The sequence below is a fragment of the Myiozetetes cayanensis genome, unplaced genomic scaffold, assembly GCF_022539395.1.
Source record: "Myiozetetes cayanensis isolate MyiCay16 unplaced genomic scaffold, myiCay2020 scf2-11, whole genome shotgun sequence".
Lineage (NCBI taxonomy): Eukaryota > Metazoa > Chordata > Aves > Passeriformes > Tyrannidae > Myiozetetes > Myiozetetes cayanensis.
In genome coordinates this window covers 79,374,441-79,390,677 of record NW_026087411.1, presented here as the reverse complement: position 1 = coordinate 79,390,677, position 16,237 = coordinate 79,374,441, and the positions used below count along the sequence as shown (strand labels likewise).

Here is a 16,237-nt window from a genome sequence, read left to right as displayed (position 1 = left end):
AAGATGGGCAGAAAGGGAGAAGAAAATGGAAACCAAAAACACAAACAGAGAAATAGAGCATGTTGGGTTTTCCTCTTTTAACACAGGTTAACTTAGCTGTGACCACGTGGTAGAAGTTATTGTGCTGGTACAGGCTAGCGGTGACTCACTATAGTCATATCTGGAAGTAGGAGAAACGGGGATAGGAGCTATGGTTTGAGTGGTGGTTTTATTTCTGACCAACTCTTCTCCAGGCTCTCTCCACGCAGAGGTCTAGGAATTTCAAACCTTGCTGTCTCTGAGCCTAACTATAGCTAGACTTGCTCCAAAATAAAATACCCAAACAAAATTTTCACAAAAACGAAAACTGACTCCAAACCCAGCAGCAGGGTAAAGGCAGTCCTAGAAGTTACTGGGTGATTGTTCAATCTCTATCAAGCAGCAGCTTGAGACAGCTTGAACTAGATGCTAAAATTTGTGGTGTTTTATGCAGAAAATGGAGACATGCCAAAATAATGCTTAAAGGGTGTTTTTAAAGAAGCTGAAGTTGCCACAGCATTGGAGGAAAGGATTCTTTGCAAAGTAAAAGCTAGCTAAAGAATAGGAAACAAACAATAAGGCTAAATCAGGCCTTTTACTTGCAAAGAAAAATGCTGGAATCAGTTTTACCCAACATATTCATTAGAGACCTAGTGAAGGAAATCCATGGTCAAACCACACCTACATGATGCTGAATACAGACCTGAAAGCAGCATGTCAGAAAAAATATCTTAAGAGTCATCATTGACAAGCCTCTGGTCAGCAATAAGAGCCAAAACTGTCTCATGAAAAAGGGTACTGAGAACAAGACAGAGGGCATCATTTTGCTGCTACCTCTAACTTTGGTACAACCACACTTGAGTGGTTATACACACTTGAGTGCAGGTCATGGTCTGCTCTCTTAATCTGAGGAAAGATGCAGGAGAGTTACAGCAAGTATGGAGAAAACCTAACAAAATAATCAAGCCGATGCCTGACAAGGAAAAACCTAAAAACGCTGGGGTCTTTGCAAGAGTGACAAAAGCACTGAGAAGAGGAAGAGTTGAAAATTACATAATAATGAAGACAATATCGAGGAAATTAGTTTAAAACAGAGTAAGTGAGTATTAAAGTAAGTACTTCTTATACTTCAATTCCGAAAAGTAATCCAGGTACTAAGAGCCTCAAAACTAGCCAAGAGACAGAGGAGCTAACTAAAACTTTTACTCAAATAAAAGGGAGAGTTTATTGGACAATCCCCAGTGACGTCTCTCTACTTGATAGAGGTCACAGCCTCTTTCATTTCCTTTGCCTGAAATGCAGGTCCCTCCCCGTTGAGGTACTCCAGGGTTACAGACTTCCTGACACGCCTACTACATGTCCCCCATTACATGTTCCTTAGGGGCTTTGAGGGTCCCCAGCATTTTCCAAATGGAGGTTACTGCATATTTATCCCTTGCTGCTGATTGGTCTCCATGTTCTGGGCTACTGTATTATCTTATGCTGGGCAACTACATAACTAATAACTTTTCTATCCCCTACTACTAAGCTTAACCATGACTACTGCAAACTTTGCAAGAACATTTTATTTATTCCAAATACTTCTCTAACTTATTGTGACAGGGAGTTATGGAGGAAGATAATATACACAGATCCAAACCAGAATAGATAAATTAATACAAAAGAAGTGCATGGGATAGATACAAAGAGAAGTAACCTCTAACCCTGCCTGGTAAACCAGTGTGGGTACTGGCACATGTGGGAGTGACACTGTGATACTGTGGGAATGGCACAAGGGAAACTGATTGCAAAAAGCAGCCAGACTCTTGTGCTCCAATAAACAGCATCGGACACTTCCAGAGTCAGAAACCAAGTGCTTGGGCTAGAAGGATGATTGCTTTGACCTGACAGACATTTCTTATGCTTTTAGACCATGCAAATAGTGGAGAAAGTCAGATGATTTTAAAAGCAAATTATCAAATTTAAAAAAAAAAAAAAAACAACAAATTCTTAAGAAATTACACTGAGCTGAAATCCTCTCCCAAAGTAAATTTCCTGGCTTTTCTGTTTTCCTCAACGAAAAGAATACTGGTTTCTCTCATACCCAAACACCCAGAATGGTTTGGCAGCACAGTAACTGTGAGATTTACTGCTTACACATGCACATATAATGAGATGGCATCTTATTCCAACCTGACTGCAGGCCAAGTGCTGGGTTAGCATATGCCAGAGACATGGGAAGCTGCAGAGCAACAGGGAAATCCCTTGAATGGGGAAATCCTCCAGACCCCAAGGAAGTCATTAACTGTTAGTTTTATTCCATAACCAAATGTGTTTACATGTTTCCTGACATCATCTTCAAATTAATCATTTTTCATGCCAATCTTCTTTGACACATCCCTTCCCCCTGCTACAAGAGATTCCTGCTATATACAAATACATTTTGGTGAATTCCAAGTTAGTGAGGAGCTTTCACCCAGCTGTAAAGGGGAAACACATAGCCTGTGTTTATCTAACACAAACCCTTGGATAACCTCTTTCCCCCTCACCACTATTAAAAACCACTGCTTAGGCAGGGTGACAGGGAGACAAAAGGAAGGCTAGTGCTCCCTTGGAGTTCTCAGACTTGCTTGGATAAAAAGCCTGGTCTAAAATGTCAGTTCACTAAAATCCCTACAGCTTGAGAGATTTATCTTTCTGCCAAGAAGACAGCCTTCCTGCACTCACCAGTTGTGGATGGAAAATCCCAATACCTAAGAATTACTGAAAAGTTTTTTAGCCTGGCACCCCAAAGCAGTGAGGTACTCACATTGTCAAGTCTGTCCATGCAAGTGTCTGACAGCCACTTCTCAGCAACTGTTTAACCTTTTGGTCAGTTTTGAGCACTATTTGATGATGGGTAATGACCTCAGTCTTGGAAAGTTTTACCAGTTTTGTGAAAATCAACATCTGCTAATAGCAAAATATAAAAATTGGGGTCTGACTGAAAAGAAGTTGGCAGCAGCCTAAGAAAACGTGCTGGATGGACAGATAGTGACCCTAGCTCTGGCTAATAGCTCTGCAGCAGCTCAGAAGGGCACATGATGGGACCTGAGGACATGGCAAAATGGATCTTCAGTGAGATGTGGCACAGATAGTCAGGAAATCAAGCTTCACTAGTCCCTCTGCTCACAGAATGAATTTTTTATTAGGACTGTGGTGATGTAGGTTTATATAGGTCATTGTGACAGTAAAAACATATCATTTTTATCTTCAGCCTGCTTGATCTTCAGCATTTTTAATCCACATTATCAGTCTGACTGATTTATTGCTACTTATAAACCACACTGACAAAGACTTCATTTTATCTCCATGCACAAATACTCTGTTCCTAAAATATAGAAGATGCACATTGGCTATCTGTGTAAACAAGAGATTAGGTTTTCTTTTGATTTCGTGACATTTTCTCTCTATGCCCTCTTGAAGACAGATGATCAATTGAGCCTCTATTTCAGCCATTTCCTAATGCAAGGGAACTGTATCATACTTTTTTTTGTTTTCTACTGCAAATACATTACTTAATCCTTACAAATATAAATCTAGCTTGTCTTCCAGTATATATTCCCATTCATATTCCATTAATTATCTATTATGGTCAACTGTATTAGCTTCCTAATGAAATGTAGCATTGTTTTTCCTAGTCCTGACTGTAACTGGGCTCACTGACCTACCATCACCACTCTTTCAACAATGGTCTGGGTTTTTCACTTACTTTCAAACAAAAACAATTACCTACTGACCCAATTCTAACAGCTACAATGACAAAAAAATTATTTGGATATGTTTAGGTTGTAAAGATTGGCTGCTGAATCCCACAGACTCTAGGACCCAGGAATCCCTCCTTACTGACTGCTGCAGCCCAGCTGTGGGCATGCAGGGACTCTCCATCCCAGTCTGATGGACACAGCTCCTGTCCCTGTGGGCAAGTTTGGCCAGCAGCAAAGCTGAGCATCTGTCCCAGAGAGGCACACACATACACACAAACACACACACACACATGCATGCACACAGGGAGCACCAAGGCAACTGCACATATGGATTACCTTACAGAGCCCTGCCTTCAGCCCCACTCACAAACACCAACAACCCTCACTTAAATGTAAGTAAGTCCACGCCTGCTCCTCTTCTCGGAATGATAAGCATTGAAGTCCTCTATGAAGACATATGTGCTCTCACTTTCTCGATTCACAAGTGCAGTTACCTCCACAGATCCTTGAATATCAGCCCCGCCTGTAAAGCCCTCTAATACCCATGACTGGACTCCCTTGACCAGGACGTGGGTGTCCTCCCACTTGCCAAGCAGTCCACCTTGAAGTTTGCTCACAGCAGATGTGTGTGCTACACACTTGTCTCACAGGAGTCCCCACACTCACGGATTCCTTGAATATTAGCACTGCTTCTCAGTCCACCCATGCCCGAACCCTGTGTTCCCCTACCCAGTATGGCTCCAAACCCTGAGTCCTTCCAGATGTAGGCTTCCTCCTGCTCACCAACTAGTCCAGCTTAAAATTTGCCATACAATTATGCATACATGTGCATACGGGATTAAATTAGCTGGGGGAAAGACAAACACACTTTGGTATTTACAGGTGCTATTATTTAGACCCCTCCCACAGAAACCCACACCCTGTTCCCTCTAGTTGCTGACAACTGGACCTACCCGCTGTCTCTCCATTTGGGACCACCCGTGTGTCTAGAAGAAATTAATTTCCTTCCAGAATCATAGAATCATTTTGGATGGAAAAGACCTTTAAGATCATCAAGTCTACCATTAATCTAGCACTACCAAGTCACTAGTAAATCATGTCCCTAAGTGCCACATTTACACATCTTTTAATTACCTCCAGGGATGGTGACTCAACCAATCCCTGGGCAGCGTGTTCCAGTGCTTGACAACCCCTTCTGTGAAGAAATGTTCCCTAATACCCAATCTAAACCTCCCCTGGTGCAACTAGAGGCTATTACCTCATGTCCTATCTCTTGATACTGGGCAAAAGAGACAGACCTCCACCTCACTACAACCTCCTTTCAAGGTAGTTGTAGAGATTGATAACATCTCCCCTGACCTTATCATACTGGTTTCCAGCATATTGGTCTCTTTAGTTGCTGTCACCATGATCTGTGCGTCCCCTCTCCAAGTTCCTAGCACTTAGGCCTTGCAGCACTCACACGTGGGACACACAGCAAGATTACACAGAAAAAGAAGAGGAAAAAGAAAAGTTAAGCAAAGGTTTTAATACCAAGATAGGACAGACTGCAGTGATCAGTCAGAGGCTCAGTCAGACAAACATACTGATAGGCATCTTGCACGCACGATCAGCCCCTTTAACACCACTCTCCTTTGTTTTCCCACTCTTGCTCTTCCCCAGTCCATTCTGGTCCCCACTAACACCTTTCTCCACCTTTGGCCCTTCCTCTAAACGTCCTATAATAAATTTTGCACAGTCCCAGGAGCACCTTCTGATGTCCCATAACGAGTCTTGCCCAGCCCCCAAGCACGCACCGCACCCACTTACTCCCCCTTCCCACCTCTTAGGAAGCCCTGGCTGCCCGCCTCCCTCCCGCCCCCGGGGTGCCCGAGGACCATCCATAATGGCCCATCAGCCAGTGGCTGAAAGGCTCTAATCTGTCTTCTTGTTTTCTTCACCATCTGCTGTTAAGTTTGTGTATCTAGGTGTTTCTTCTATCACTTTCTTTGTTACTTTCTTTGTGTTACTACTTCTAAGCTGAAAAGTTAGATAACTTAAAGAGGTTGATGCTCCCCTATTCCGCACACCCTCACAATGCACACTTAGCGAGCTGCACGAAATGGCTTTGTACAAGCCAAAGGGGCGAAACCGCTGAAAAAACGCCAGGCATCCTAGGGAGGACACAGTGCTAGAGCATCTCACGTCTTTTTTAAACCATGGGTTTCACTCTAATTGCTATTTCTATGGTTTTACAATGCAAAATATAGAATTTAGTTCAGAAGACACAAACAGAAGTTTATCATATCACCAACCTGCTGTTGTGGGCTGCACAAGATAGACAGGCAAGTCCTCGATACTGCCAGAGGAGCTCACTTGAGTGAGAGGTCATCCAGGAAGGTTGGCAACACAAAAAGGCACATCACTCCTGAAAGTGAACTTCAGAGAACGTGTTACCCTGCTCGCCTTTCCAATCCTGTAAAAGTTACGAAGAAATGCAATCCCCAAAGGTAATGATGCTGCAGCTTCAAATCACTCCTCTCTTGTTACCCAGAAATCCCAGGCAGGACCTGGCTCTCCTGTAGAAGTAGCCACATCAATCACGTTTAATAAAATTATACAACAGCTTGGAATTGTGAGTCAGTTATAGCAGCTGCTTGACATGTGTTTCTGTACAGTCTTGAGTGATGACCCAGAATGAGAAATTACACTTCTCACGTGAAAACCTGTGCTGCTGATGTTATTAAACTATTCTTAAAGACCACCCGACTGAACTACCTCCCCTCTGACCAAAAGTCATGTTGAAGCAAATAAGACAGATAAAACACTAAGGGTAAAGATTTCCAGAATGTTGAAATTTTCCAGCATAATGAGAACAGTGAAGCACCAAGATCAGTCTCTTTGGAAATTTCTGGAATAACCACTGGAGGTTTTTTTCAATACCACATCAGGCAAAACATCTCCCAGGAACGGGCACACTGCACAGTGAAGCTAGAACATGGGATCAGTGTTTCCCAGGGGAGAGAGACTGAATTAGAGGGTTAAAGGCATGGAGATCAGGCTAACAGGGTTTACTGGACATACCTTGAATGATGCTTCTCTAAGGACTTCATCTCCTCTATCTATGAAAAGTCTTTTCTTCTACAGGAAATGCCATAATTGTATTCTTAGAAAATAGCACTGAATTTGCACTCCAGACAAAAAGGTGGATGAATGATGGATTTAAACAATCATTAGGTCCTAACAATTGTTGGCTCCTCAAGTGCCCCATCACAGCCTAGCCCTGTGGGGCCTGTCTAAACTACTTCAGTCATCTGGCATTAGCACAGCTATCAGCCATGGCCATAGACCGGGACAGACCAGCCACCCTCATAGCCTCATCCCAGGAAATCTCCCCTATCCCATTAGGTCTTACTGCTATCCTCACAGCTTCTACTGCAGGGAAATCCCCCACAAATATATCTGAGGTTTTTTGAGTCAGTATATTTAAACCCTTGCAGCCAGTGACCATAGCAAGGCTGAAATTAGGAAGAAGAGCAAGGGAATTAATCCCCTTCAGTTCCCATGGGCAGTCTCCAGACCTGCAAGCTGTTCCTCCAGAGACCCTGATCCAACCCACTACAACTGAACAAGTTTATGATGATAATAAGTTCATGTATTCCGAGTACATATTCTGTGGTCCACTTTCCCATCCCTCCCTTCCTCCTTCCACCCCTCTCCCCTCCCACAAAAATCTAGGAATTAATTGTAGCAGAATCTTTTCTTTTATGTGTGCATTAAGCTATTAAATCACCATTTTTCCTCAATAAACATTGATGATTAACCTGACAGTTTATTTTAAAAAAAGATAAAAGTCTTTGGTTGTCATGCAAGTGCTGTATTTTATCCTTAATGGAAATAATTAGACTTAGGTAAATGCATGAAGAAGTAAAGAGGAAATGAAATAGCCATCTATCTTATCCAAAGGTCTAGCCTGTGTCTTGACCAGAAAACATAAGATTTTACACAGTGGTGCTATAAAAGCTGAAAAACAAACATTCTGTTCACCGTTGTCCTTGATCATTGACATAGGGACAGGCTTTAGGATTTATGATAGTAGCAGGTACTGCAGTGACAATCTGTATGGTTTTCTATCTTCACATTGTCCTTAAGGGTAATCTTAAAAAAAAGAAAACACACACATAAAACAAATAATTAGGATTAGCTACATGGTAAAAGCAGAATTCTCAAGTAAAAGATGTCTGAAACCTTTTTCCTAACCACAAGGTACATAGGCTTTTTAGGGTATGTGTACTAGAATGACCTCCTATAATAATAAACACCTACCTATAAAACTGCACCATCAGTGTTTTGGAGCTGTAAAAAGAAGCGTTTCAGTCATGACATGCATAGTGACATAATTTGGTGCCCTTAATTTGGACATTTCTTAAAGTGGCTGATTTTCAAAAAGTGTCAAGTAACCCACTTATGAAAAATCAGGAAGTGTCCTCAAAATACTTCACATGGGGATTATAAAAATGAAGACCAAACCCACAGTCTTTATATTTACTCACAAACAAATTCTAGTTGCTGCTTCAGGGCAAGTATAATGTTGTTGATCTAGAATAAGATCTATGTTCTCCTCAGATGAAGAGCCAGGATGGGTCCAGGTGTAGGTGTCTGGGCTCTCATCACCCAGCACTCTCTTCAGCTGCACACACTGAGCTGTCAGTTGCCATTTGAGAGGTCTGAGGGGATCTCACCAAACCTGTGTCACGCTAGAAGTGTCACTCTAGAAGCTCTGGTCTGCCAGCCATACACATATGACTTCAGGAACCTAAGGTATCTCAAATGCACCAAGTCTGTGAGTATTTGGCACAATGAGCTGGATTCTGGTCACCGTAGGATAGACACCTTAGCTTGTTTCAATAAGCTCACCATTTATTACATTAAATTTAAGGTTTCGTCACTTGGAGCAGAATCACTCCCAAAATAATCAGGTTTAGGAGAATCTCTCTTTAAATGAACCTTCCAGATGAGACTGTTAAAGGTCCAAGTAGTTGCACACATTCACAGTTCCCTCTTGGTTATAATATTAAAAGCAAACCACAATATCAATTAACCTAATGAGCACAGATGGTTTTGGTCCCTCATTCCCATATATGTAATTGATAGTATTGACCAGACACCTTTCCAGGGAACTTCTGCCTATGCAGGAAAGAAGCAAAACAATTGACTTATTAAAATCAAATACACACTGCATAGCATTTAAGAGGAGGGTGCACATCCAGAAGAATTGAAAATTAGGGGGCAAGTCCACTACCAGAACTACTGGTGTCATGAGACCAAACAGTTTTGCTGAAGCCAGTGGCACTGCACCAATTTCCACATCCCAATTGAATATCAGATTCACTACTGGTTGATGTTTTAATTTCCTCTTTAGAGAAAAAGAAAGGACCAAGGCACGAAGGATATAAATGCCAAAAATTCTTCCCTCAAATAGTTCTCAAGTGTCCTCCAGCAAAATCATATTCTTCTCTATTCACTGATTCAGCTTAATTCATCATCCTGAAAGAAGCTTAAGCAGATCTCATTCATGCCCTCACCTTGGTAAAAGCCTTTGCTACACAGCACGTTGCTTCTGATGTAATGTTCTTTGGAACAAGCATGGTCTTCTTGGACCTCATCGGAGTGGGATAGGCACGGGAGAAACAGCACCCAGTGCACTGGTAGATGGGTGCTCCTGGCTTGGAAAAGAATCTGTTCTCCCCTAGCTTGCACTCTGGACAACCTGCCATAAAAATATAAGGAAGAGACTTTTAGTTGGTCTCCAGCTGTATTTTCATTTTCAAAAAAAAAGGGAAAGTGCAGGCAATAAGAGGAAGCACTGGCCACATTCTTCTTCTTAACGTCTGCATAACAGAAAAGCACAGACAGCAAAGCTTTCCTCTTTAGGGTTCTTCATCTCTGCAATATGCACAAGCTGTAAAACTAGACTGTGGCTTTCTAGGTAAAGCACAAGTATTACTGTATCTTTTTTGGTTTTCTTTTCAATTTTGTTGACAATTGTATAGGTTTGTTTGTATGTCTACAGCACTAGCTGTCCCTAGAAAACTTTCTACAAGCTATAGATAGCTAAATAGGAACAGCAGGATTTGTAGTGCTTCTTAGACTTGGACTGTTTTCAGGCAAGATTCTGTTATTGAGAGTTTTTAAAATGTTTGGTGATCCCAAGATTTTTGTAGATCACATTTTTCTATATTCCGTTAGAGGCTAACTGGAAAAAAACGTTCAACCACCAAAATACCCCTACAATCTTTCTAATATGCATCTTTCATAGAATACTAGACCGCCTACATCCCATATTCTGGGTTGTAAAGAGGAAAAATATCCTGTATATTATGACGAGAAGCTATGGTTCTGCTGTTCCTGATGATGCATTGTCATTTAGATCACAAGAACACAAGAAACCAAATGTTTCTATTTGATAGTGTTTCAAGGATTAAGGTCACCTTCGTCATCACGAGGGCATGGTAATCTGGGACATCCTTGACCTTAGAAAAGAAATAGGAAGCATACTCGCAGTGAAATTATCTTGATTTGTTATACCTTCATTGTCAATAAATGGAACTGAATTATAAGATTTATGACCACATTCATAAAATATGTGAAAATTTAATTAATACTCTTTGTGAATAATTGTCCTATTTCTGAAGGCTGACAGCAGCTTACCCTGCATGAGAAATTCTCCGTCTGGGAAAGTATGAAGAAGTTGTAGAAATACAGACAAAATGGTCAATGTGACAGCTGCATACTTCCTGTAGCAATCCATGATCTGCCTGGAAATACAAACATTTTTGAAGGACCATTTTGAGCTGGGTACAGTACCAGTTTCTAGGCTATACAATGGTACAGCTTTCACTGCAAGTAACAGAGACAATTTAGAACCAGGATTGAAAACTGAAGATGCAGTATACTGATGAGCATTTTATAGGCTCAGAAAATTTACCTAATCACAATAACAAAAATGTGCTTCTCTTCCTGGCCCTAATGATTCCTTTTTTTCTGAGTAGTAACATAAGCCACAGCATCAAAACTTCAAATGTCATAACTGTCTAATATTTATGATAGACTGGTGTGCTGGTTTTGACTGGGTTAATTTTCTTCATAGTAGCTAGTGTGGGGATATGTTCTGGATTTTTTTTGAAAACTTTGGATAATAAAGGGATGTTTTCATTATTGCTGAGCAGTGCTTGCACAGCATCAAGGCCTTTTCTGCTTCTCATGGCACCCCACCAGTAAGAAGGCTGGGGGTGCACAGGGATTTGGGAGGAGACACAGACAGGACAGCTGGTCCCAACTGACCCAAGGGATATCCCATACCATATGGGGTTCTGCTCAGCATATAAAGCTGGGGGAAGAACAGGGGAGGGAAGGAACATTCGGAGTGAAGCTTTTACCTTCCCAAGTCACCATCACATGTGATGGAGCCCTGCTTTCCTTTCCTGCCTGCCCATGGGAAGTGGTGAATGTATTCCTTGTTTTGCCTTGCCTGTGTGCGTGGCTTTTGCTTTATTGACTGAACCGCCTTTATCTCAACCCATGAGTTCTCTCACATTTACTCTTCTGATTCTCTCCTTCATCCCACCATGCGTGAGTGGGATTTTACTGATTTGAAGAATTTCCCCCTTAAAAATTATTTTCTTCTAAAGCTTACACCTGAGTCCTTCCTTTAAAAATTAATTACTTACAGTGAAATAATTGGGTCCACAGATGAAAGAGCTTTAGAAAGGATCCTAGAGTAATAAATTACCAAGTTGGGGCATTCTGTGCAGGTGAGAGAGATAGCAGTGCTCCTTTGCCCAACCTGGTGGGCCAGGGACAGCCTTACCTTGGAGGACTGAGTTTCAGAATCTTTTTATTGCTGAGACACAGAGCACATTTCAACATGAGGCCTTTCCAGGCCCTTGCAGCTAATCCTGTGATGAATTCTGGGCCAAGCACTGCTCACCTTCACCCTCAAGAGTGGGTGCTTGGCTGTGAATGTGCAGCAAAGCCTGGTTCACCGGCCCCAGTTCTTCCTTACTGGATTCAGCCAAGCACTCCATGCAGAATCTGAAGCAGCTTCTAATCACCAAACTATTTACCTGCCCTCTCAGAAATATTATCTGATCATGCAGATCTCACCTCCTCTGCAGTTACCACCCCAGGCTGTGCCTGGAGCTAGCCCATAACTTGCTTGGGCTGTGCCTGAACTGTCACGTGTTCCTCCAGATTCTTCCAGCTGGATCTTTTGAACAGTTTCTTCTGTGCCTGCATAGACCACCTCATCCCTTGATTTTAAAAGACTGAAACTGACACAGAAGAGCATGATGTGCTAATGACTGACGTGTGGGATAAGACCCCAAGCTGACAACACTGATACATACATTTTAGATAATGAAAGCTATTGTGCTTAGCAAACAAAAAAAAAACTCAATCCCCCCACCACCCACCACCACCACACACACCCCCCTTTAATCCTTAACTGCTTAAGAGCCTCTCTTCTTCCAAACGGCCAGCCAATGCTCCTACTCCATGATAAATTTTCCCAGGGACAGATCAAATTGTGGCCCCAAATATCTCTAAAAGTGACGTTGCAATGAGAAGCACAATAATGCCACCAACACAGAAATCAATCTAGAGATATGCTGTAGAGGTTATTTCAACATGCTATACTGAGGAGAGAAGGCATTGCCAACACTAACCAGGAAAGATGGTAGAAAATCAAGTATAATTAAATGAAGAGAGCTTTCACCTAGAGCTAATGTATTTCTTTGCAGATTTTATTTCTCTGAAGATTTTGCACATACCCAGCAAAATCCCTGCAAGGACTGTCACAATGATGCAAATGTTCAAATAATGCCTGCTCAGATCTGGAGGGAGAGGCAAATCTGAGGTTGTTCAGGGAGTGAAGCCACTTGCCCGGTGTCATTATCTGAGAGTGAACCTGGAGCACTGGGATGTGTACAGAGAGAGTATTGATCAGCAGAGTGATGCTCTATCACTGCACAAATTCCCAGAGATATATGGGGATGTGGGGCTGCTACGCACAGGTCGTCGGGTCTTGCTTCATTGATTAGACAGACATACAATGCAGTCCTCAAAGGCAGCACTTTAGAAGGCAGCGGAGCACAAGCCCTACGAGGAACCTTTGAAACCAGGAAAAAAATGAAAGAAAGCTCCATCTTTGCAGTAATCAGAAAAAGATGTTGCCCAGGCATATGAGGCTGAGACCAAAGGCAGGATGAAAAGAGCATGATCCCTACCTGACTGGGGTTAGCAAAGTGGAAAGAAACAGTTTATGAGCCAGGTTGATGTGCAATGCTTTCCAGTGCAATGAATGAAGGCAGTGGAAACAAGCATCTTTCTAAATAAGACATAAAAAAAATGGAGGAAAGAGAATGATCTGAAGCCCAGCTAAACAGAATGGCTAAGAGACAATAAGGTTGCAGTTAACAGGTGGCAAGGCTGTGTGCTGGGTACAAGTGACTTCGCTTCTTCCCTCCCACCTGCCCAGTGAGTGAGTTCATGCTGGCAGAAAACAAAGGATAAAGGAATTAAAAGCAGACAATGACAATCATGAAGAAAAAACATTTGCAACAATTGTGGAAGCACTGGAAATAAGCATTTGGAAGACATATCAAAAAGCCAGTTCAATGTAGGTATGCATGGAGGCTGCATGCAGCCTGTAGTTATCTCTGCTTGGGCTTTTACTAAAAAAACCTATAAATACAAGAAGTAGTCTTCTGACTACACCTGTCCATGGATGGCAAAGGAAGTGGGATGCCATTAACACTGCAGCCCCGTGAAAGCATTGAACATGGCTGTCAGGTTCTTGAGAAGCAGCTACCAGCTCTCAACACGAGTAAGCTGTGTCTGCAGGAGGAAGGTGATCCTTTCACAGTTTAGATCCACAACCTCCTATGGTCCTGCCAAATGTTTGAGAACTGCACTGAGCTCCACAGCATCTATGGATGGATGAATGGATTGGCTGGATCCCTCACTCCAGCAAATAAGGCTTTTTTTTCAGGTTGCTCTCTGCATGTGCTCTTTCCAGCAGCATAGAGAGGGTGTGATTGCTGGCAGATTTGCCTGCATTGGGACACAATTCCACAGTTTAATGTTAAGCCCTGCTCCATCCATGGGGACCTTCCCCAGAGTACAAGAAGCCAGCTGGAGTGTGTCATGCACCAGCAGGAGACAGACAGCCTTTTCCTACCAACCTATTTCTACATCATCCTGAGTCTTTTGATAGACTGGATGCTCCAGTGACTCCAGTAGGATGCCAGCCACAATTCTGGAACAATTATCCTGTGATTTCATGCTCTTTGCTGAAGGCACAGTGGCATCCTTCATCCTTATTTTTCTAAGAACACATAATGCTATAATTTGGTACACTGTAAGAGTTTGAGGGAATCCCAGGGGGAAGTTTTTTATATTGCGTTAACCAAAAGGGGAATTGAAATTGCAGTTTTGCACTTCCTCTATTGAGTCAGACTGTCAGGCTCATACAAAACCACCAAAGAGACCTGTCAATAAACCGCAGATGTGATCTTTTCTACTTTTCCAATGCAATAGCTGTTTTGCCTGATGGTCTTACTTGGTTTTCTGACTGTGTCCATGTGGTTAAACCCAGTTAGTGTCTACACTGCTCACTTCATCTCACCATCAAATCAAAGGAAGCTTTTACTTTGTTCTATTAAATATTATCTTTCTTAAGCTACTGCAACACTATATAATGCATGAATTTCAGCAGCTCTTTGGAAAGATGGTAATTTTAAGTCTTTCCCAGTAGTTAAAGTCTCATCTCATTATATTCAATACCTTACCTTGTCTTTTCCTGTAAATAAGTGATCATGTTATCAGTTACCATCGAAAAGACAAGCAAATCACCTGTATTTGCAAACAGTCTTCTGCTCAGGTATGTGTGGGTGCTTTACATTCATGTGAAGCTCCACTGGACCAGAATCACTTGTCTAACTCTGTGGGCCATGTCCTCACACGGACATGGTAGCAAGCTCTGTTCAAGGGCCATCCTTTGTACTGATTGTATGCAATAACCTAATGAGTTCAGCATAAACTTGGGATGTCCCTGTGTATTTTTCTGTAGGGTGACAGTGGTGCTGCCATACCCAACAGCGATTAAACACTCTACACATTGTGCTTTCTTTCTGGGATGCTTGGCCATAAGGTACAGCTGTGTCACAGCAACAGTGAACTACAACCGCTATAACTTCACCTGCAGCCCCCTATCATGCACACAGTAACCTGCTTGAGAACTGTTGAAGGCTGAAGAATCTTCACTAACATCTTTCTTTCCCTTCTCTTAACATATTTGATCATGACTGGAAATTTAAAGATTCTAAAAGGTGTGCTATTACCACAGGTTGTGTAATATTTGACAGCAACAACACTGAGCAGGAGAAAAACACAAAGTTACTAACAAAAAACTATTGGATCCAAACAGAAATCACACATTATTAACATTTAGCTACAAGCCAGTTCTAGAACCTCATTTTCTTTTACTTACAAAACTAGTTTAGTTCCAAGCACCGATGTTTTAGTTCCAAAGTAACCTTTAAATTAATTTTCAAAGTAAAAACTTTGACAGAAGGGAAGGAGAAGGGAAAGAGAATGAAATGGAGAGAAGGGGAAATAAAGTGAAAAAATATGCAACCGTTCCCCTTTAACAGTAATAACAAAAATATATTACCTCCCTTGTTTAACAGGAATAAATCAGAGCAGCTGCAGGATGGTGTTTGAAGTTGAGCTGTCCTCGACTCTTGGATGTAAGTTCCCAAAACTGGTGTATGAAAAAGTTGCATCTTTCTTTTATACCAGTAAAAGCCAGATCATATTCCTCGCCCACATCTAAGCCATTGGATCAACTGTACATTTTCTCTAATGACTGAACATCACTTTATGTAATTACCAGCCCACCATGCTGATCTTATCTTCAACCTGACTTTCATAAAGATTATTTTTTTTCTTATATAATGAAACAAAGGTCAGATTGAGAGCACAAACTCAGTGCTGTATGAGTTTGCTGGGGAACTCAAACACTGAACATCCATTATTTTTGGGTGCAGTTTTCAGTAAAAAGAATCTTACTTTTAAGAAAGGACAAATTACTAAGGTTTCCTAGCACTTCTTATTAAACTGGAGAATAATACTAAAACCCTCTTCCAAAAAAACCCAACATAAACTACATCTGTACCAATGGCAATATTTTAGCAGAGAATAAAAAATAAAGAGCAACAGTGACCTATACAAACATTTAGAAAAATAATCTCCATTTGAATTTAATGTCCAGAAAATGAATGCATGGATAAACACAGTAGGATCCCAATCTGTAAAGGTAAGATTTCTGGCAAGATCTTATCTTGTTTTTAGAATAAAGTTAATGCAATGGAGGCACTTCTGAAAACTGCACCAAGGTGAGATTTCTAAGGCTTAGGGACTTGGAAGTCCACAGTTTCAAGTGACAGTCTGTG

At 41.6% G+C, this 16,237-nt stretch overlaps 1 protein-coding gene across 1 annotated transcript; it reads right to left on the bottom strand.

Annotated features, from left to right (window-relative positions):
- Positions 1-7,534: 7,534 nt before the first annotated feature.
- CGA (glycoprotein hormones, alpha polypeptide) lies at positions 7,535-15,548 on the bottom strand. The gene is made up of 4 exons (XM_050316640.1): positions 15,457-15,548; positions 10,434-10,540; positions 9,308-9,492; positions 7,535-7,880 (listed from the first exon to the last, which is right to left on the bottom strand). Exons 2-4 carry the CDS (start codon positions 10,531-10,533, stop codon positions 7,803-7,805), a joined length of 363 nt encoding a protein of 120 aa, XP_050172597.1. The 5' UTR covers positions 10,534-10,540; positions 15,457-15,548; the 3' UTR covers positions 7,535-7,802.
- Between the last annotated feature and the right edge of the window lie 689 nt (positions 15,549-16,237).

Bases quoted from the DNA above. Each gene is read 5' to 3' on its own strand.
- CGA (XM_050316640.1), bottom strand. From the start codon at position 10,533: ATGGATTGCTACAGGAAGTATGCAGCTGTCACATTGACCATTTTGTCT. The intron at 9,493-10,433 runs GTAAGCTGCTGT...TTTTTATGGCAG, and splicing joins CGGAGAATTTCTCATGCAGG to GTTGTCCAGAGTGCAAGCTA. The intron at 7,881-9,307 runs GTGAGGGCATGA...CTTTTTTTTAAG, and splicing joins TAGCAAAGGCTTTTACCAAG to ATTACCCTTAAGGACAATGT.